We start from the raw sequence: 22,305 nt of genomic DNA, 5'->3' as shown, positions 1-22,305 counted from the left end.
AAAACAACACAAGGGAATACATGGCTCATTTTTTTATTTGTTCATTGAAAAATACTTAGGGAAGGCCTGCCTGTTTTGTGCCAGACTGTTTAAGCTACTGGAGGAAAGTAGTGAGAAGACAATATTCCTACCCATAAGGAGATTAGGTTCTATCTAGTATGTGTATGTATTGGGAAGGATGCAGATAAAATTCGGTCAATAAACATATTCCCAAGTATGTTTATAATTCACCAGGTGGTAACAAGTATAATAAAAAATACATAAAGCAGGGTACATGAGATAAGGAGTGCCTGGGGCATGCTATTTTAAGCATATATATATATACAGTCATCCCCTCAGAGAAGGTGATATTTAATCAGAGACTAGGAAAATGGAGGAGTGGGTCAAACAGCTGTCTGGGGAAGGCTGCTCTAAGTAGAGGAAACAATAAGTGAGAAGCCCTGTGGCGGGAGTATAAGCCAGTGTGTGACTTAGGCAGTGTCTAGAGCACAGTGAATGGAGGAAAACTAGAAGGAAATGACATCAGAAGTGAGATGGGGGCAAGTCTTGTAGGGTCTCTTGGCCTCTACTGAGTTCAACACTGAATGTGGTGGGATGCCATAAAGGACTTTGAACCCTGGAGTTACACGGTCTGATTTGTCTTTTTTTTTTTTTTTTTTTTTTTTGTTTATTTACTTATTTTTAGAAAGAGAGAGAGAGAGAGAGAGAAAAGCATGAGAAGCATGAGTGGGGAGGGGCAGAGAGAGAGAATAAAGAGAATCCCAAGCAGCCTCCACACTGTCAGTGCAGATCCCAATGCAGGGCTTGAACTCACAAACCTCAATGTCATGATCTGAGCTGAAGTCGGTCACTCAACTGATTGAGCCACCCCAGCATCCCCTGATTTGTCTTTTAAAAAGGTCACCCAGGCTGCTCTTTGAAGGATAAACTGTATAAGGGAGAGGAGAAGGTAGGTGTCCAGTTAGTAGGCTTGGCCTGATGTTGTAGCCATTAGAAACAGAGGATTTGGGGCAATATGGTAGCCTGAGATGAAGAAAGTTAAACAGTTTCAGTACAATAATTGGCTCGTGATGATGATGACATAAAATATATACAATACCGGAAAAGTAGAAAAACTAAAACCAATTCTTTTGTGACCAAATGTTTCCTACAGGCATTATCATTACCATAGCTTGACGTCTTTTTTTTTTTTTTTTTAATTTTTTTTTTCAACGTTTTTTATTTATTTTTGGGACAGAGAGAGACAGAGCATGAACGGGGGAGGGGCAGAGAGAGAGGGAGACACAGAATCGGAAACAGGCTCCAGGCTCCGAGCCATCAGCCCAGAGCCTGACGCGGGGCTCGAACTCACGGACTGCGAGATCGTGACCTGGCTGAAGTCGGACGCTTAACCGACTGCGCCACCCAGGCGCCCCGCTTGACATCTTTTTGAGAGGCGTTACCAGTGCATGTCCTGATTGCCACTATACTGACCTTTTCACTTCCTCATGCAGCTGCTTTTTAGTCCAGTGAGGAACTTTGATGGAGCCATACAGGAGTAAGTGTTCCTTGGTAGTGAGGTAACTAAACAAGACGTCGTGCTGCATGCAGACCCCCATGCTCTTCCGTACCGTGTGTAGGTCTGTTTTGGTATCTTTTCCATAAACAAAGATGGTGCCTGCTGAAGCCCCAAAAAGCCCAGTCAACATGGAGCTGAAAATGAAGAAATGATAAATTAGGTATCAACCAAGCATTTAAGTTAGATTTTAGAACTAAATATATCTCATTCATTAGCAAACAGTATTACAGTGTATCTCCTCAGGTAAGACCAAGCTATAAAATAAAATGGTATTACATGAGAACAAACATTGAGTGACTTTTAAGCTTTTAATTATTTAGAGTGTTACATAAACACTACACAGTGACAATGATGGGGAGGGGTGGTGGCCGTAGTAATGACAGAAATGGTCACATACTTTAATTGCCAAATATGCGCTCTCCTTGAGCAAACTCATGCACCTCCCTGGCATCAGATGGTATCTATGAGTCGTGGAGTCTCAAATTTATATCTTTAGCCCAGACCTCACCACTCAGATCCAGATTTGCACTGTATATCCAGAAGACAGTATCACTTCTCCATAAGACATCTTACAGGACCCTCAAACTCAACATGTTTAAAATTTAACTCAGGATCTTTGCCCTCAACTCTGTGCCCCCACTGATGTTCCTCTTTCACCATACGATGAATCCAAATACTGGTTGCACAAGCCTAGAATCCAGAAGCTGTGTTTGCATCCTCCTCCTATCTCTGTTTTCAACCTCTGCCCATATGTCCCATTTTCCCAGCCACACCACAGTGCAAGCCACACCACCACTTGCTCCTGACCACACCACTCTCCTTCCCATGTGAACATTGGTCACTTTCAGTCCCTTTATCTACACTGTGATTATTCTCTATCTTAGTAGACAATTGCTTATCATTTTTCAGATGGTTAATAAACTGAGCAATTACTTAATATCCATCTTCTCCAGTAACATGTAAGCTCCATGAGGTCATGCAAAGGATCCATTTTTCCACCACTGTCTCTAGTACCTAACTAGTACCTTGTACCTTGTATATAATGAACCCTAAATGACTATTGTGGATTTAATAGGGAATCAATAATATATGCAATTCTTCCCAGAAAAACACCTTGAAATATAAGCAACTCATTCTTCATATTCAGAAGAATAAAATTAGGACTTTCTCAGCTAAAATTACAGCTTCTTCAAAAAACCTTCTTCTCTTTTCTTCGCTGGTCTCTTATTGCCTATTAGAAACCTGCTTTTAAGCACTAAATCACTATGTTTTCACTAGAAAGCCAACTTTGAATTTAAGCAGGCCATATAAATAAGAGTAGCTGCATGTTCCCTCATTTCATGACCTTACTTTGTCCCCTTTTATTTGCAAAAGAAAAATTAATTTGAATATATTTTGGCAGTCACTGAGCTTACTTATGATAATACTAAGTAGGATATCCAGCAACTGACACTTTTTTTCAAATAAGAGCTAAAGAGAAACAGCAGCTTAGCGTTGACTTCCAGCCAAGAATGTGGAGCACTGGAGGTGAGTCACAAAAAAAATTCAAAAGGATGTCACTTTAAAAACATTTGAGTCTCTTCTCCTTTTGGACACATCAGTTAAATCATGAGTGAGAAAGAACAGCTCATGTACCACTCCTAGCCCTTTTGATCTATATCTGATAGCTGGTGATTTCTTTCTTCATGAATCAAGGCAAGGAGCAGCTGGGGCTGAGTGTGTTTATAGCAAAGTGTGTAAACTCAAAATTATACATGGGCCAGAATAGAAATGCAAATAAATGAAGCAGACTGGGCATATGCAACAGTGCAGATTTGTGAGGAACAGGAATAAATCAGAAAGCAGATGTCCCCTTTAAGAGAACAGTCACCAGTAAGACGCAACCAATTGTCCCCACCTTAGACTGTGGACCCAGTATTGCCAGAACATCCTATTATCCAAGGAATGTGAAAAATATTTCTTTTTATTAGAAAACCTCTCCATTTGTAAATATTGGCACTGAATTAAAACTTTTAAGAAGTACTGGTTCAGCCTGATGTGGCCTTTTGAGGTCTCAGATTGGGATCTCTGACTTAGACTCCATTTTATAGTAAACAAAATGAGCTACCTTAATCTATCTCGGAGATGTAGTAACTTTATTCTTTATGAAAGAAATGAGGAAATATTAAGTAATAGGCTTCCAGGACAATAAGTGTTAAAAAGTAACATACATCGTAGTAGTTTTCCCGGCTCCATTGGGCCCCAGCAATGAAGTAATATGTCCTTCATAGAAGTTCAGATTGAGGTTATCAACAGCAATTTTTGAGCCATAGATCTTTGTGACCCCATGAAGGGCAACCCCAACTGTGAGATCCTTAGGTTCAGGCTCAATGTTGGAGGGGAACATGTACTCAGGACCTGAAGGGAAATCAAGAGAAGAATTATAAAGCTCACAAAGAAGGAAAATGCAGCTAGAGAGAAACTTTTCCTTAATTAAAAACTGAAGACTATAACAACACAGGCCTCTAAGTAAAAATAACTCTGGAAACAAAATATCTATTGTAGCCTTCAGCCTCCTTCTCATTTGGTTAAAGAATGAATGAGGTGGGGAACCACATTCTCCAAGGCTCATATCACACCTCTCTGTCAGAACAGGTAGTCTTAGACTACGTTATCATAATAATGAATTCTCCTTGATTCAACAGATCTCAAATATTTAAAAGGCAGTCTAAGTTCTCTGATCAGACAGGATGATACCAACTAGCGGAAAAAAAATGTCTACAAGATGTGATTTTACGGTGACAAGGCCAGTTCAGATCTGTGGTTATAGAATCCAGTTTATTGATGACTATCCACATCTGCTTTAGGCACCACACATAGACCATGGATATAGGTCATCCTTACCTTATGAAGATGGCACTACTCCCCCAATGTAAGTCATGAGTTTTAAACTGTTTGTTCAGCGCTGGTGATGGGTTATGCTAAATTATCTGTATCTGTAACTTGGTTACTCTTTTTGACTAGTGACAGATGGCTGGAGTTAGGGGTGTAGACTGTGGCCAAGGAACAAATTTTTTCTCTGTGTGAATCTAACTGGACCACAAAGGGATCTACAATCTTGGCCTAATTAGCGCCATATGCTAACCAACTGAGCTAATGAGCCCAGAAAAAGCCACAATTTAATCTCCATAAGAGTCTGAACACATATGTGTGGACATATTCATCCATGACTAAAAGGATGATAATTTTGCCATTTAGAAAAACATAATTAAAATCACTCGTCATGTAAATTTTATATCACTTCTGTCATAATAATGCTTGTTGTTGACCTACTTGTCTTACTGGCAGATGGGTTGGTGTTCTGCATCATGATATTAGTAAACATAAGGCCATTGCTTTTCTCATGCTTCATGTCTGTACATCCCAATCGCTCCTTCCAATAGGAAGGGAGGACTGGAAAATACCACGGAGCTGCCATGCCATAGGTACCTGTGATAAAAATGTATTAGGAAGAATAAATATTAGCTGATTGTTAACATTAGGCGTCAGAAGCTAAACAACAGAACATTATATATGGTTCAGAAAGTATTTTCTTTCTTTCTTTTTTTTTTATCTATATCAAATTAAAGCGTAGTCTGTTTCCAAAGTAAAGCAAAAAAAGCCTCTCTTTTATTCTTTTTAAAAAATAACTTCATTGAGGTATAATTACATGCCATAAAATCTGCTCATTATAATAAGTGTAGAGGTAGATGATTTTAGTAAATACCTGAAGTTGTGCAACCATCACCACAACCCATGCATTATTAGACTATTCCTACAGCTTCAACAAGTGTTCTTATGCCCATGTACAGATAACTCCTGGTCCCACCTCAAGTTCTAGACAATTACTGATTTGCTTTCTGTCTCTACACATTTGTCTTTTATAGGAACTTATGCAAATGGGAGGATACTCTTCTATTCTACAACACCAGGAAATACACAAATATCAGTAAGGCTGAATGGAAAAGCTCTCAAGCATGTTAAAAGTAATGATGACCTGAGAACGAAAATAGGGGCTCTAACTAGTGTTTTCTATTAGAATTTGGTAAATTCTCCTCAGAATTAGGAGAATTGGTTTTGCTTTATCATGTCTCATGTGCCCAATTGGAAAGACTGGATTCCATGCTTCTTGATACACTCCACTCTTTAAAGGAACATCAGAGAAGGAATTCACCAGTCAGTGCACTATCTCGTCCTGGAAAGTTCTGGTTAGTTTGTAGTTTTAAGTCTGTATGTTTTTGTTTTTTTTTTTTTTGAGACTATATATGGCAGATCAAATATTAAAAAATATATAGTAGCTGATTTATAAGCATGAAAACTATACAAAATATATCTGTAGGAAGTATGTTCATACCTGGGAACACATTTCTGACATACCAAGCAATAAGGAAATAAATGAAAGAGTCAGCTAGGATTAGACAGCAGAGCCAGCCAAAGGAGGTAGTGTCATCCTGAACTGGGGAACTGTACATATTTTCCCACTGAAGACCTAAAAAGTAAACACATGTATTTATTCTTCTGCGAGATGTACTGCAGTTGTGAAGGATAAAATCTAGTTTTAAAGGAAGTGAGCCTACCAATGCCTTGCTCCTCATATCTTGCAATGTATTGACTTGCATAACTGAATGCTGTTGGGGACAGCAGGCTCTGTGAAGAAATGAAACAGCAATGATAGCTCTTACAAGTTTTGTGCAAGAGGGATCTAAACATACTTAAAACTTTGGACACTTACACAGATAAAATTGACACTAACTCCCTAAGCGTATTTAAAAATGGAGAGATCCCATTGGTACGGGTCCAGAGGTCCCGTACCAAGCACACTACCCCTCTGAAGAAGAGAAGAGGGAATAGCGGAAAACAAAATCAGGAAAATTATGACTTGGAAAATATTTGCCAAAAACCCAAAATATGTATCTAAGCTTAGTTAAATGTTACTCAGCAATTTATAAAATAGGTAATTAAAAGGTAATGCAGTGCTAAGACTAAAATCAAATCAACTGTTAGAAGCCATAAGATGTTTTTACTTCATAAATTGATTACAGGTAACAGAAGTACTATGAATTAAAATATACTAAAATATGAATTGATTGAATACTTACAATGTAACAAATTAGAAATTTAATGTTGCATTAACCCAAAGTAGTCAATGTTAAATGAAAGTTATTTAACACTTTCCATTTCCATAAACACCAAAGTTGCAATATGACTCTCAAAGAGATTTATTTTTCTGCTTTCCAAATTTCAAACTATTCTTATTGATTTCATTAAAATTCTTAAATTAATTCAATACTTTTGAATTGAAAAGGCAGAAAAGAATTCAAAATTGATTATATGCTGTCAGTGCATTTGTCTTTATGCCTATAAGTTATATTGTATGTTACCAAACCCATGAAAATTATTCACACATGTGAATAATTACAGTAATAAAGGCTTTAAGATATTTAAGGAGTTGGACCAGAAAAGAAGTTAGAATTTGTGATGATCTTTAAAATGATTGTTTTTAAAAGATTATTCTTTCTTCAGAAATTATTTCTTAACAGCATTACATACTATGATTTTAACAACTGGGGGGGGAAAGTTTCGTTTTCATTGTCTTATGTTTGTACAGTACTCAGTGATATAGAAAAAACTATCATTAGAACACTTAAGCTTATTTTGCAATTGCAGAACTTTTCAATTTAGATAAATTAACTTTTAGTTTGAGAGTCTAAAAGCATAAAAAGAACCAATTCTTATCACACACTAGCCATTCAGTTGTGACAGTTGACTCACCATGAATACTTTTACAATATAACTCAACTCATCCTCAACTGTAATCAGAACAATAAAGGGAAAAAAAGCAATGATGTAGATGAGGCTTCCAATAAGGGCTGCAATGTTGGTGTTGTTGAAGAAGACACTGATAAGATAGCTCATGGCAATAACTGAGAAGCTGTAGTCCGAAAAATACAGGAACAAAATGAAACCATTTGTTTTAGGAAGAATATTGCCAAACTTCAGAATAATGATAAGGATGATGATGGTAACCAGTAAAAATCCAATACTCTCTATAAGCCAGGCAAAAAAGTGGCTGCAGGAGTTCACACCCATCATCTTCATGTACTGTGAAAAGGAAAAAGCGTTAGCCACTTTGTGAGCAGATATTCTCTCAAATAGCAATTATTTCTGCACCATGCCAAAATGCCCATGAGACTCTTCATATATATGGAACTAGGCATCTTAATGATTTTCATAAGTCAAGGATTTGTCCATGCTTGCTATGTAAAATTAATACGACCATTTACATCAGCCCAATTTAAATTGTATGCTTTCAGAGTGCCTAATATAATGGATGATTTGGATGGTGAGGTTCTTTTTTTTATTTTTTCCAATTTCATTTTATAACTGGTATCTAACTGATGCACCCAGATTAAATTAATTTAGAATAGATTATCAAAATTTATGGTGTCTTCTGCAGAATTTTACAATATGAATTTGACATTTGTGCAGGCATGAATATTTCAAGCAGGTAGAAAAACACGGTTTGTTTCAAATTCACTATAGGGATTGACATAGCAAAACTCTCTTTAAGAAAAATCTAAACATTGATGGACAACACAATCAGTATTCAGCTTCCTGAGAAAAGTAGAATGGACCTGATTCCTAAGATTTAAAACATGGAAACTTTGAAGGGAGACTTTCTGCCTTGTGGCACAGCTTCCCCATCCTCAAGATCACTGGTAGTCTCGGTCAGGTCTGTCATCTTTGTTTCTCAAAAAGACATTCATGCACCCAAAATGAACTCATGTATCTGAGATTCATTCTCTCTCAATTTATATTCTTTAATAACTCAGTAACATCCCTAAAGGCCAAGGCATTTCACCAAGGTAGAAAAACAGATCAGCATGATATGTTTGAGCATTAACTCAAAGGGATTCTGAAAGCTCTAACATCCCCTGGATCTTGGTTGTCTCAAATTTGATGACATGTTGCAATTTGTGGGAACCTGCATATCCTGGTACCTGGTTTTAACAATACATGATTAATGCTAAGCTTATGAATCAACAGTCCATTTTTAAAAAAGAACAAAAGAAATGCTCCACTAAAGCTTTATAATCTAGTATTTCAGGTAAAATCAAGGATTTTCAATGTCCTCCTTCTTTAAACCTAACTTGTCCAGGAAGAAAAAAAAAAAAAAAAAAAAAAGGAATGCTGCTGAATCTTTTGCTCTACACGCAAAATAGTGATTTTTACTTTCTGCCTTTGTAACTTATCACATTTTGATAACTCTGCTGCTCCTCTTGTTGCCATGGAAACAGCTACCTGACTGCCAACAGTCTAAGCTGTGGGCCTTAAGCTAATCACCACTGAGAAAAAAGCGTGTGACTTTTTCTCTTAACTTTGCCCTCTTCCTCACCCTCCTCCCTCCTTACTGCTTCTCTCTTCCCAGGCCTTCCTGCCCTTTGCAGTAAAGATTCAACTTATGTTTCCATAGGAATGGAAGTGTGGGTCAAAGTAAAAAACTCAGCATGGAGCAAAGATGTACTATGGAAGGTTTCCTCCATTTACTATGTATCTATCATTGAAAACAAAATTACATTTCAGTATGAAAATACACCTCACAGGTCTTATCGAAATTTTTTCTCTGCACCCCAACCCATTTGAAAAAATTACTGTGTCATGTTTGATGACTGCATTTCAGAGACACGTGCCTATTCCAGTCTGATTATGATACGTTAGCTCTTTCATTTGCCTTTCTTATTTGTATTTTGAGGTTTAACTGAGTTCATAATTAACTGGAGAGTTATGGGACCCATATAACTACTCCAGAGCTGATACCCACCACCTAATTTCATGTGACCTATGTGAAAAATACTTTTCCCCAATAGCAGCGTATGTTAGTAGGAGACAATGTCAATTTATTTCACAAGGTGAATATAAAGCATCTAGGACATGAAATAAAGCTGACTTTGGTGTGTGTAAACATGTTTTCCTTTCCCAACAATTTGATAGCTGCAATATAAAACATTTTTATAACTAGAAAATTCTCCATTTATAGCTTATTAAAAGATAATCTGGCAAACCCGAAGACCAGGACCAAAGGTGTTTATCCCTGTAATTTTGAAATTTTCAAGATTTGAGATCAGATCCCTATTCCCAAGAGTTGGTAAAAGTTGGAGGGTGATCATTGCTTCCTATGGACACAGACTGAGCTAGGTGCTTCCAAAAGTGTTCACTACTTAACATTCTAGCATGAAACTTCAGTGTTAAACTTCAGGATATTGTGCCATGAGGAGAACAGCTGTTATTCATAAAGAGAAAGAGCAAGGAGAGCATGTAAGTCATCCATAAATTATCCAGATTCACTGCCAACATCGTTATAATAAATAAGACCAAACCTGCTGATGGAAGATGGCCCACCGAGAATCTCTGGCTATGCTTTCCTGGATGTCATTAGTTGATCCTCAGAGTGACATATGTCAGGTGCCAACTTTGCAATCAAAGAGTCACTTGTCTCAAGCCTTCCAAACCTGCCTGAAGCAATTCATCAGCATCTCATAACCTGTTGCTCAAGGAAAACCCCTGTACACAGAGTTTGCTTCAGTGGATGGCAGAAAATACTGAGAGCAGGTTTGGCAAGATTTTGGGTAAATGTGTTGCCACATTCAAGAGAAGCTTATGCACAGGAACTGACATTAATGCTCTCAGGAAAAGAAATCACAAAGATTCATGTATTTACTTGAATCTTCATTCAATTCAACAAGAATGTCAAGCACTAATTTATAAGGAATAGTAACATTTCCTACCTCAATTAAAATTTTTTTCTTAACAATTATTGTTTTTTAGTAAGATATAAAGGGTGTTGTGATCACTACTTGAAATGTTCCAAATTCCTACTACCGCGATGGATAGTGTCTATGAAGAAGGCATAAAAAATGTTTAAAGTGAACTACTAAAATCCCGTCTCTTCAGACCACAGATATTTTAGACTACCTATCTGAACTGAGAAAGAACAACTCCAAAATTTTGTCTCCAGCTGAATATAAGCACCGAAATCCCCATAAATGACTTAGATTAGCTAGATGAAGCTAACCCATAAATCAAGAAAATAATGTGCAAAAGTACTTCTCTGTGTGTTGTAAATCAATTTTTGTAAGTTTTAATATTTTAATTTTTAAAAGCAAGGAACACAGAACAAAACTACGAGCATTTCAAAATAGTTTTTTTTTTTTTTTTTTAACTACTGGATTAATCTCATCAACAAACTTACTGGGCATTAATATTTGTACTAATTCCTTTAACAAATTAAAGAAACTCACCGGAGTCATATCATAACAAGGTCAAGGATTAATGGCTTCATTGAAATAGCAACTAACTTGGTTTTCTTACCCAGATTTAAGAGCAATTACAGAAGGAAAAAAGTATTTTTTTATCCTTTTTTATTTAATTGGAATGAGAAGGACATAGGGAATTAAAAGTTTAGTACTTACTGAATATTAAAATGATGGTATTAAAACATGATTTTGAATCTCTGGTAACCGAGGAGATTTTCCATCATCATTATCAAAAGTCCTTAAGTGTCTATGCCACCAAAATAAGATAAGAGGGAAAGCAGCTATGATGTGGAAAAGCATTGGTTCAAAGTCAAGACACTTGAGTTCCAGTCTCAGATGGATGACTAACTAGCCCTTCAGTTTTCACCAAGTCACCTCCCCCTGGGCTCAGCTTTTTTCCCTCTAAACAGGAGGACATAAGATTAGAACCATGAGCAGTAGAGGAAGGCTGACCAGGAGGCATTGAGCAGGAGGTGTCCATTCCACATCTCACAAATAGATGGCATTCCTTTGAATTTAGGACACCACTGATTTTAAGATGTGCCATTATTTTTACATGGCACCAAAAAAGAAAAATCACCACCAATTAAATGGTGACACCCTATCAAATGCATCCCAATTCCAGAGGCTTTAAGAAGCAAAGGAAAAAAAAGTATTACCTTAGAATTGATAAAATATGGATAACTGAATGTGGCAGTGAGAGAGTCACATTCTGGAAGTGTGTGCTGAATTAGGTCTAGATAGTAAGGCTTAGTGGAAGGGATTGGGCCCAAGTGAGTATGAACTGGAAGACTCTAAGCCTGATTCTCTGATCCCAAGCTCAGTGATTTTCTACTGTATGACTTTGAACCCTGAGATCAAGTAGTTGAATTTTGAAAGTAGATGCATGCAAAATGAAGACACAAAGCTACCAAACAGAAACCAGTGTGCCATTAAAAAAATATGTCTTTCTTCAATTGAGAAAGAACTCTTAATTATGCTTTGATTTTTAAAAAAAAAATTTTAAAGTGATGTGCTTTAATACACACACTTATATTTACTGTGTGTTTCTACCACAAATTCTATCTTTAAGGTAGGTATTTATTTTGAAGTAGAAAAGAACTCAGTATCTATCACAATTTTCTACTTTAAGGTTTTCCTTTAATCTGTGAAGATTCACTTCTAAGTACCAGGAAACTGAAAGAGAAATGTAAGATAGGAGTTTGCAACCAAAATTCTGCTTTAGGGCATGGATTCAAGTTTCCCAAAGGATACAAAAATGCTGATTTGAAGGGACACATGCACCCTAACGTTTATAGCAGTGCTATCAACAATAGCCAAATAATGGAAAGAGCCCAAATGTTCATCAACTGATGAATGGATAAAGAAGATGTGGTATGTACGTACACACACACACACACACACACACACACACACACACGCACACACTAGAAAACTATTTGGCAATGAAAAAGAATGAAATCTTGCCATTTGCGACTGTGTGGATGGAACTGGAGCATATTATGCTAAGTGAAATAAATCAGTTAGAGAAAGATAGATATCATATGATTTCACTCATATGTGGAATTTGAGAAACTCAACAGATGAATATAGGGGAAGGGAAGGAAAAATAAGATAAAAACAGAGAGGGACACAAACTATAAGAGACTCTTAAATACACAGAACAAACTCAAGGGTTGCTGAAACAGAGGGTAAGTGAGGGAAATGGGTTAAATGGGTGACGAGCATTAAGGAGGGCACTTCTCAGGATGAGCACTGGGTGTCATATGTAAGAGATGAATCACTGGGTTCTGCTCCTGAAGCCAAGACTACACTGTACATTAACTAACTAGAATACAAAAAAAAAAAAAAAAAAAAAAAAAAAGAAAACCTTTCTAAGTTGGAATTAAGAAACTATCACACACAGTTCTGAATACAAGAAGGCTCAAACCAGTTGATGAGAGGTTTAGCAAATTGTAATTGAAATATAAAAATGCAGCTGTGAGGATCAACCAGAATTCAAATAGAAAACGTAAGAAGTATAGGTTCAAACTCTAGAACACCCCTGGAAGCCTGATGCTGAGCTAACAAAAACATGAATCAGTAATTTGTACCCTGTAAGGAGAAATAATCAATTGCCTGGAAGCATTGGCAAAGTAAGTCTGAAAAGCACAAGTGGACTAACAAGTTACTCTAACCTCATTATTTCAGGTTGTCAGCCAGGCCTTGCAATAATTACTGTGCCCCACTTTTGAAATGTTCTTGCTTTCTTTTCACTCAGTGAGTGTAAGGATTGACTCATTACAGGATGAGCAGATAAAATAATTTTTATTCCAATACAATCCCAAAATCACACAGCACTTTTTCATAAATTCTAAAAAGAAGTAAGCTATTTTGGATTTGGAAATAATGACGGGGAACATGCTCAAGAAGAGACCATGCTTTACATCCCAGGCCCTGTCTTTCATCATTATATTATTAACCTAGTCAGTAGCATAACATGAAATTCTTAGTCTCTATGAATCATGAGTCAGTGGAAGATAGGAGAGAAGATAACTGAAGAAGACAAGGCATACTGGAAAGAGAATTTGCTTATTGAGAGCTGAAACAAGCCATCTGTCTGTCTATGACTATGTCTGTGTCTACGTCTATATATCTATATCTAAATTCGTTTGGACTCATTTAGTTACCATGCCAACAATCTTCCTGCCTTACTAATTATTACTGTTATTATTTGAATTTCCTATAGGAATTTCATGGGCAAAAATTACTCTTAGGATTATAAATTGAACTCAGATTTTACTCAGAATTATTTACATTTTGTTTTTTAGAGGCACTTATAACATGATTTCTGCGTAATTTTTTAAAACAAAATATTGCTATATCAGCTGCCTTTATGATTCATAAAATATTTTCTTTTAAAAAAATTTTTTTTAATGTTTATTTATTTCTGAGACAGAGAGAGACAGAGCATGAGTTGGGGAGGGACAGAGAGAGAGGGAGACACAGAATCAGAAGCAGGCTCCAGGCTCTGAGCTGTCAGCACAGAGCCCGACGCGGGGCTCGAACACACAAACCATGAGATCATGACCTGAGCCGAAGTCGGTCACTCAACCGACTGAGCTACCCACGTGCCCCAAAATATTTTTCTTTTTAATTCATGAGGTATGGGTCAGGCTTTCTGATTTTGTATAGATATGATGAAAAGCATACTAATTATTATACAAATAGATTTTATTTATAATAAAAAGAGATTCTTGACATACCTCATGAAGCCGGAGATCTTTCTCATAAACAAGTTTTTTTACAAATGCAGCTATAAATACAACCCAGGCAACCATGAGCACAATTGGAAGAGAATAAGAGACACTGGTTAGGAAGCTGCAAAAAAACAGAAACAAAAAAAAAAATTCAGCGACCCTAATGAATATCAACTGTGCAGATTGTGATATACAAAAACACATTCCCTCTTACAAATTATAATCCTGCTTTGAAATTGAGAATAGTCATTAATATTATTCCTTTATTTATGAAGTATGAAGCTGACTTAACAGTAAGCCTTTGATTTTCTTGCTGTATTGTTGCAAAAGTAAAAAAAAAAAAACCTCTGGATTGTTGGATAAAATTACCCTATTGTTTAGAGTGTGTTTGAGTATGTCCTATCTAGGAAAATAATTATTACATAGATATAATTTCAAAGCTCAAAACCCTTCTGTCTAAACTAAATTCTTATCTAAAAGGCAGATTTAAAATTAGATGATGATTGGTTTATCTAGCTAAAAGCTATATCATCCCAAATTACTGTATTTATCTACTCTTTGGATGCTCATAGTTATTATTAAACTAAATTTCCCAAAATGAAATAAAATAAAACTCAAAGCATTCAATTTAAAATGCGAACAAAGAACTTGGATTCCTCAAAATAATGCTCCAGGAGATGTTTCATAAACAGTATATAAATGACTTTTCTGGTAATGTGTTAAATTAGGCAGTCACTGGAAGACTTCATCAGGCTCCAAATATATTCTTCCGTGGCCTGCCCATGATACCAGAAAGTTCCAATGCAGTGTTTCTCAAAGTTAACCGTGCATCACAATCACCTGAAGGGCTTACTAAACCACGGATTTCTGAGCCTTACCCATAACCTTCTGATCTATTATATCTGGGGTGGGATAAGGAATTTGCATTTTAAACAATTTCCCAGCTGATGTTGATGTTGCTGGTCCAGAGACCATACTTTGAGAATCATGGTTCTGACATTACTCACATGTCCATGGGCAAATGAGTAGTTTTCAATGAGAAGAACTCTAAATTGATCTGCTTTCTGTAGTAGGCTCCACTGACATTTTCACTTAGAGAAAGGCACCAAGGCTACTCCCCTTTTAATCTATAAGGCTAAGGAATTACCTTCAAAGGTCCTCATGAAAAATGCAAATATTAATGGAACATGACATCACCATCATTATCACTTTAGCATCAGAAGTGTATTATCATCAAAGATAGGAGGGTTTTGTTTGTTTGTTTTGTTTCATACGTGTGTGTGCTGTTTTTTTGTTTTTGGTTTTGTTTTTTTGTTTTGTTTGTTTTTTTGGATGGAGAAGAGGGTGGGGGCCATATCCATTTTTTTTGGTTCCTGGGAAACTGTCTGGCATGGCTTAGGCACTTAGACAATATTTGTTGAATGAATTTTCTCTTGGTTCAGGTCCAGCCCTAATGGTGTTTCTGGCTCTAGAATTAGGTAAAGGGCCTCATTCATTAATAACAAATTCCCTAAAATGTTTCTTCCAGTGATGGTGTATTTTAAGATTGGTTTTGTTTAGGTTTGGTTTAATATAAAGGAGAAAATTCTGGTCTCCTAATCGAAAGACCACTGAGTTACCGGCTATACAACTATGGACACGTTACTTAAGCTTTCTGGATTTTAGTTTTTTCATCAGGAAAATACGGTTGATGATACCTCATCTCACTTACCGTACTAAGGTTGTTGGGTAAACAGAGGAAATAATATATGTGAAAGCACTTTGTATGCAATAAAGAGTTGATATGTATATGTAGGATATTATGACCATACTCCCATGAAGAATGCAGAATATAGTTACTTTTATTCTTAAAAAGAAAATCCAGGTACCCACTATCCTAGGTACCAACATTTATAAGGGGGAAAAAATGAGCGGAAAATAGATGAGAAATTTTCTTTTAATTGAACCCACAGGTCTTTACTATTCGTGCCAGCCGATGCAGTTCCTACACAGTTCAGGCTGCAGAGAACTGACTGGCCTCCACAATAAGCAGCTAACCTTGACAACCCACTGGTGGAAGCCTCATCCGTCTCCCTGGATCGCTGCTGCACAAAGGGTTGCATCACCTCATTTTATCTACAGGTCTTGAAGCAGCCAAAGTAGACAGACACATTGATAGAAAGAAAAAAGAAAAAAAAAAAAACAGAGCAGAGCCATCTAAATTGTATATAAACTGAGCAAATGGGCTAACAAGTGTAATTTCATTAAAGTAATATTCTGCCTCAAGCTTTTATGTAGGAGGATGAGGCTGACTGTGGTCAGAGTGGAGGAGCCAGCCAGCGCTACCCGCCTGGCAGACTTCTTGAACATTCAAATTCAATTGTCTAAAACATGATCTGTACATTTTTTGTTGATGTAGCAAACCATCTGAGATAAGGATTTCTAGCAAGTGGACTGGTAGTACCTAACATAACATAGTGTTAGATGGCATAATATTTATCTTAGAGAGTGAATCAATGATGTGCTCTATCAAAATTTTTCTTAAAATTGGTCATGGATTCACAGATTTTTAATAAAATTTGAGAGTTGGAAGAGATGTTAAGATTGTCTTGTTTAATCCCCTCCTTTCACTAGAGAAAGCGAAGACCAGTAGAGAGTGGGCAGCATCAAAACCGTGCAGCGATGCATTCAGGTCTGTAGTTTAATGTTCCTAATTCAAGGGCCATAGTCCTTGGAAAGCTAAGGGTTATGATGAAGAAAACCTGAATCATTTGGTAAGAACTTTGCCATCATTTTGGTAACAATGAGCAGCTGTAGTGGAGCTGTGCCCTGTACCATCGACCCTCTCCTGGAAGCAAGCTTTAGACAAAACTTTGGTGAAAGAGATCGCTTTCATTTGATACATGTGAATGAATACATAGAAATGAGTGCTCAAAAAAGTGGTTGACTATTAAAAGAGGCTAGAGCTGCAGAGACTTACTTGTCTTTCATGTAGCAGGGATATGGAATTGCTTGGACCTGGACTGCTATTTCCTGGGAGTTTCTTCCAGTCTGCAATTCAATGATTGCTCTCTCAATACTATCCTGTAAGTAAACAAAAGCCCTGCCATAGATCTGGTTATGTGATGGAGAATTGTGTGGCCCCGGGGCCCAAATCTTGGTCCTTATGCTTCTTGTGGTCTGTGCAGTCTTGAGACTCATGCGGATGGTATATTTTATGACAGGAGGAAGAGAGACATTTTCAGAGTCATAGCCTCTATGCCGACTTCTGTTAGAAGGAAGCTTAAAAATAACACCTAAAAATAAAAGGGAAACAACAGCATAAAGGTTATTTTATGGTTGACATTATTCATTGTTTGGAGGGTACACTTAGGGGGCAGCCAAACAGGCAACTGAGTTTGTAATGTGACAGTAAGTTCAGGCTCCTAATTTACAGGAAAGATGGCTAATTGGAAGTGACAACTTCAGAGACTCAAAGCAGGAGTTTGAGAATATAATTACAAACTAAGTGGTCAGATTAAATAGATCACTCTAAGCCACTTACTAAAATTAAAACACGCACGCACGCATGCACGCACACACGCACACACACACACACACACACACACACACAAATGAATAATCTTGACTGATTATGAAGATGGACTCAACTTCACCCCATAACTATGTAATCCATTTCAGTCTCAATTCTAACCATGCCAACAAAATTACACATTTGTTGAAGTCTCCACGGACAATATAGTTGGTTTACTACATGAAAGGTTCTCATTTCTAAGGACATCAGAGGGGACAGTGACCCCCCCAGACTACTTTTCTGAGTTCTGGATGAAAGGGGTGAGGAAAGAATTTGGCCAATTTTAGTACAAAGAGAAGCTCAAACTCTAGTAGAATGACACTTACTTCCAAAGAGTTCGTTGCTTTTGTAAAGCCTTTTAGCCTGTCTCTCCATCTCATCTATGCTTTTTGCTGCCTGAATACGGTCATATAATACACAGGAGGAAATATTTACTGTCAGGGAGGACAGTGTGTTGAGATGATCAATGAGGTCAATGCTGTTTTCTAATTTCAGCCTTAGAATATCTAAAAAAGCAAAGCAAAACAGACAAAACACATATTAGTTGTATTATAATGTTGTTTCTAATAGTACTGAGACAAACAAAATACTGACTTTTTGGTATATAATAACCATTATACTAGATTATGAGTAATAGGAAGTTGTAGAATTTGCTCCAAAAATATCCAGTAACAAAAATAGCTAATAACACATAGGAAAATGTATCCAGTTGTTCAAATATTCATTGAAGAGTATGTTGAGCTGGTACTGATATAGTAGACCCAAGTTCAAAGAGTGGTACAAGCCAATTTAAAAGTATATTCTGCTACAATTTAAGTAACCAATGACTAAAGGTGAATAATTAAAAATATATATCTACATGTAGTCAGGAAGAAAACTAGTGATAAAAGTTTTGAATAAACAGAAACACTTAACTTCATTCAGGGAATGTGAATGTAAGAATTTAAACAAAGAAAAATCTATGTAGAGTGTATAGAACAAATAAACTATGTCATTAAATAAGTTGTGCTACAGAATCATTTCTTAGGAGACTGTGAGAATCTATGCCACATAGTTAACAACTTTCTAAAACTGATATAAAACCTTAAGTGAGTTATGTTTATTGATATCTGTATTAATCTAGACAAAATGATCAAGTTTTTATTTCAGGTAATTACTTTGGAAGAAAGAGGATTTAATTGCTCTTCAATTTCATGATTCCTTATGAGGAAATCAACCGAGACAAAGGGTAAATATGAAATTGCAAGTTAATAAATCACTTGGCCAATTAAATTTTCACTGACTTGATCATCATGAATACCAAGAATGCTGTATCATAAATCCCTCCTCACAGAACCCAAACATGACTCTTCCAAACTCCAACGCAAGACTAATTTCTCACAGAGGGCAACTTCTTAAATGCATTTCTCATTAGAATTTAAAGTGAAATGGTTTGCTGGATATAGACATTGGTGGGGGAGGGGTAAAACTGTGGTTGAACAGTGGCCTCCAGCGGCCATTGGAAATTAACACAACACCAAGGATTCCTTAGAAATGCTGGCAGACAGGATCAACGAGCTATGAGGGTCAGTGCCCCACTCCCAATTCAAACTATATAAACTCTCAGATACTAAGTTGCATATACAATTACACAAACATCAAGTCTCACTGCTACATTCATTTTAGTCTATTTTTAAATTCTAGAACTCCTGTCCTATATTAAGAAGATAAAATTTATATAAAACTTTGTAGTATATTCCTGATATTTTGATCAAATGGTTTCTTACCCAAATGGTACTTTTAGAGAATAAATCCACTAGTATCTTTCCTTAATGAAACTCGGTCAACTATCATAAAGTGCACACAATTATACACAATACAAACATGAGCCTAATTCCTCCCTACTGGTTTACAGACTATGTCACTTCTGTCCCAGGAGCTTCAGGGAGGAGGGGCACTTGCTCTACTGCAGCAAAATTCTGATGCTCTCAATCCCTTCCTCATACTTGTGGTTGCATAGCAACAGTGAGTCAGACACAGACTGAATTAGATGTCTTGCATCCCTTAGGTTGAAGGTGGGGATGTGGCAGAGGGAATGCATAAGTTCAGACAGCTTCCTTTGATCCTCTTTGCCTGTTTCTTTTAAATGACCATGAGAGGAGGATCCAACCTTGAATACTGATTTAAGTTTATTTTCTTTTGAATCTCTTCATTGCCTTTGTTTTGCTTCTGCTAACTCAATAATTTCTTCCAGTTACATTTTGGGTTAATCAAAGTGATACTGAGGCCAGCAGAGATAAGATGTTAAATGTAACTGGAAATAAACCATTTCATCTTCCTTTGTCCTTAAGGACTTGCTTTTCATCAAGTTGCTGGGGAGGTGGGGGGGACGTCCTCTTACTTCTAGCAATCTACCAAGTGACCAATGACTATAGGAATACATGAAGTATATGCTTGTTGAAACTAACTGCAGACACTGGGTATGTGAATAGTTATTACTACTTGTAGTAATACGACTATCTGGGAAAAAGATGGATAGATATGTCCAAGATTTTACTGTCCTTAGAATAACTAGCTAAAAATCAAATGCAGAAGAAAATAAAACGTTTTCAAATGCAACCATGTTTTTCACATTCCTGACATGACTAGTGAATAAAAGTTTTGTAACTCTGGACTTACCGAGTTCATCGATCTGTTTCAATAGTTCAACGGCATCAAGTCCCACAGAGAATTTCACAAAAACTTGCACAAAGGGGTTCCTTAAAGTATTCTAACAAATAACAATAGGGAATCAGTTTCAGTACAAGAAAACATGTTTAATCATCATCTGTCTAACAGCATCTACAGTGAAAGGAAGTAACAACCACCCGGCATTATCAATGCAACACCTTGCAGTGCTCACATACAAATCCTTAGAAAGGGAGAGAAGGTGCGTGGCTGGTAATGACTAGAAAGGCTGGGTTTTTCTTGTTGATAGACACAAATTAGTCAGCATGCTCCTGTGGCCAGATATGACTCTAATTATCAACATTAGGAAATTACATTCAATGTAACAGTCCTTTTACCCACGGCTATGACATCATTTGTTTTTTGATATACTCTATACACCACTGTAGTGGTTCATGGTTGAATTTTGTTCAACTAAAAGAAACTGATACAACTTTTAAAAATTGTGAAGTCTATAGGCACCTGGGTGGCTCAGTCGGTTGAACGACTTCGGCTCAGGTCATGATCTCATGGTTCATGAGTTCGAACCCCACATGGAGCTCACTGCTGTCAGTGTAGAGCCTGCTTCCAATCCTCTGTCCCCTCTTTCTCTCTTGCCCTTCTCCTGCTCATGCTGTCTCTCTCTCTCAAAAATAAATTTAAAAAATATTTAAAAAATTGTGATGCCTAAATGGAACTTCATATCACAACTGATTGGTGCAAGAGTTCTACTACTTCCTAGCTATGGGCTCTCAGCAAGCAATCTGCTTTTTCTAGCTTCATGTTACTTTTCTGTAAAGTAGAGATGAATGAGTCATCAGAACATTCAAATGTAAATTACTATAATATCATCTATCATTGCAAAAAGCACAATTATGTGAACATGGAAAAATAAACTGATGATAAATCTTTAAATTTCTCTATCTCCATGGAAAGACTGAAAAATTAAAAAAAAACAAACCTCAACGCTTTAACATATAATGATTTTATAGCTATCTTCCAAATTAGGAGACATAGCTTCTACCACTCCAGAAATACAGCCAGGTAACACTTGTTGAGACCTTACTGTGTACTGCACACTAACAGAGTTTAGCTTAATTTTCTCACAGAGTTTTCCAGAACACCTTGAGGTCCCTTAAGGACACAAAATTAATAAGGGCCAAAGGGCTAAAGGGCGGAAGACAGAGAATTCAACATGATTAGAGAAATGCTTATCTTATGTGTTAATTCATGGCCATGTTTTTATGGGAACCAGACTAAAACTGGTTTTCCCTTTGGAGAACAATCCAGGATCACTCATCATTCTGTCCTTCTTACCAATATCTTCAGTTTTGTTACCATGGAGATAAAAGGTTAAGAATAATATGTATGAACAGAGCATAGATACAAGAGAATTAATTCACTAAATCCATAGATGCTGAGGGGTAAGGGCAGGTGACAGCATGTAGACTGACGGCTATCACACAGCTACACATCATGATAACCCAAGTCCTCTGAAGTCTATTTACCAGGAATTAATTTGTGCATCCTGGAAAAACTGAATTAGAGCATTACTAATAAACAAAGCACTGTGTTGCAATTCAGAGAAGATCCACTGAGCCATATCTCCATTCTCCCACCACTCCTTTTGCGATCAATCCTGTGATGAGTGACACTATTTTTACATGCTTTCACACATATGATCCTCACAAATCTGTGAAGTGGCTCTCAGTATATTCATTTTAGAGATTCGTAAACTGTCGATCAAGTGTCTTATGTCATTTGCCTCGGGATTCACATTGGCAAAGCCAGGTGTTATGCTAAAAGCCTTAAATTTCAAAATCTGTGTACATTTGCATAAATAAGTTTTTCCTCAATAATTGGGAATAATGATTTATTTTTGGTCTAGAGCAGAATCAAGTTGCTTCCATTAGATGATGGTCCCTTTATGGACACAAT

The 22,305-nt window shown here is 36.8% G+C and overlaps 1 protein-coding gene across 1 annotated transcript in view; it reads right to left on the bottom strand.

Annotated features, from left to right (window-relative positions):
* Nucleotides 1-22,305, bottom strand: part of ABCA12 (ATP binding cassette subfamily A member 12) — a 175,972-nt gene that overhangs the window by 42,760 nt on the left and 110,907 nt on the right. The window contains exons 20-29 of the mRNA XM_049614967.1: nucleotides 20,341-20,431; nucleotides 18,009-18,188; nucleotides 17,089-17,404; nucleotides 14,136-14,250; nucleotides 7,349-7,678; nucleotides 6,154-6,223; nucleotides 5,931-6,065; nucleotides 4,871-5,026; nucleotides 3,769-3,955; nucleotides 1,474-1,692 (exon numbers count right to left, since the gene is read on the bottom strand). Of these exons, the coding sequence (XP_049470924.1) occupies nucleotides 1,474-1,692; nucleotides 3,769-3,955; nucleotides 4,871-5,026; nucleotides 5,931-6,065; nucleotides 6,154-6,223; nucleotides 7,349-7,678; nucleotides 14,136-14,250; nucleotides 17,089-17,404; nucleotides 18,009-18,188; nucleotides 20,341-20,431 (1,799 nt within the window). The remainder of the gene's footprint in view (nucleotides 1-1,473; nucleotides 1,693-3,768; nucleotides 3,956-4,870; nucleotides 5,027-5,930; nucleotides 6,066-6,153; nucleotides 6,224-7,348; nucleotides 7,679-14,135; nucleotides 14,251-17,088; nucleotides 17,405-18,008; nucleotides 18,189-20,340; nucleotides 20,432-22,305) is intronic.

Source organism: Panthera uncia, assembly GCF_023721935.1.
Source record: "Panthera uncia isolate 11264 chromosome C1 unlocalized genomic scaffold, Puncia_PCG_1.0 HiC_scaffold_3, whole genome shotgun sequence".
Taxonomy (NCBI): domain Eukaryota; kingdom Metazoa; phylum Chordata; class Mammalia; order Carnivora; family Felidae; genus Panthera; species Panthera uncia.
This window is presented reverse-complemented; position numbering and strand designations above follow the sequence as displayed.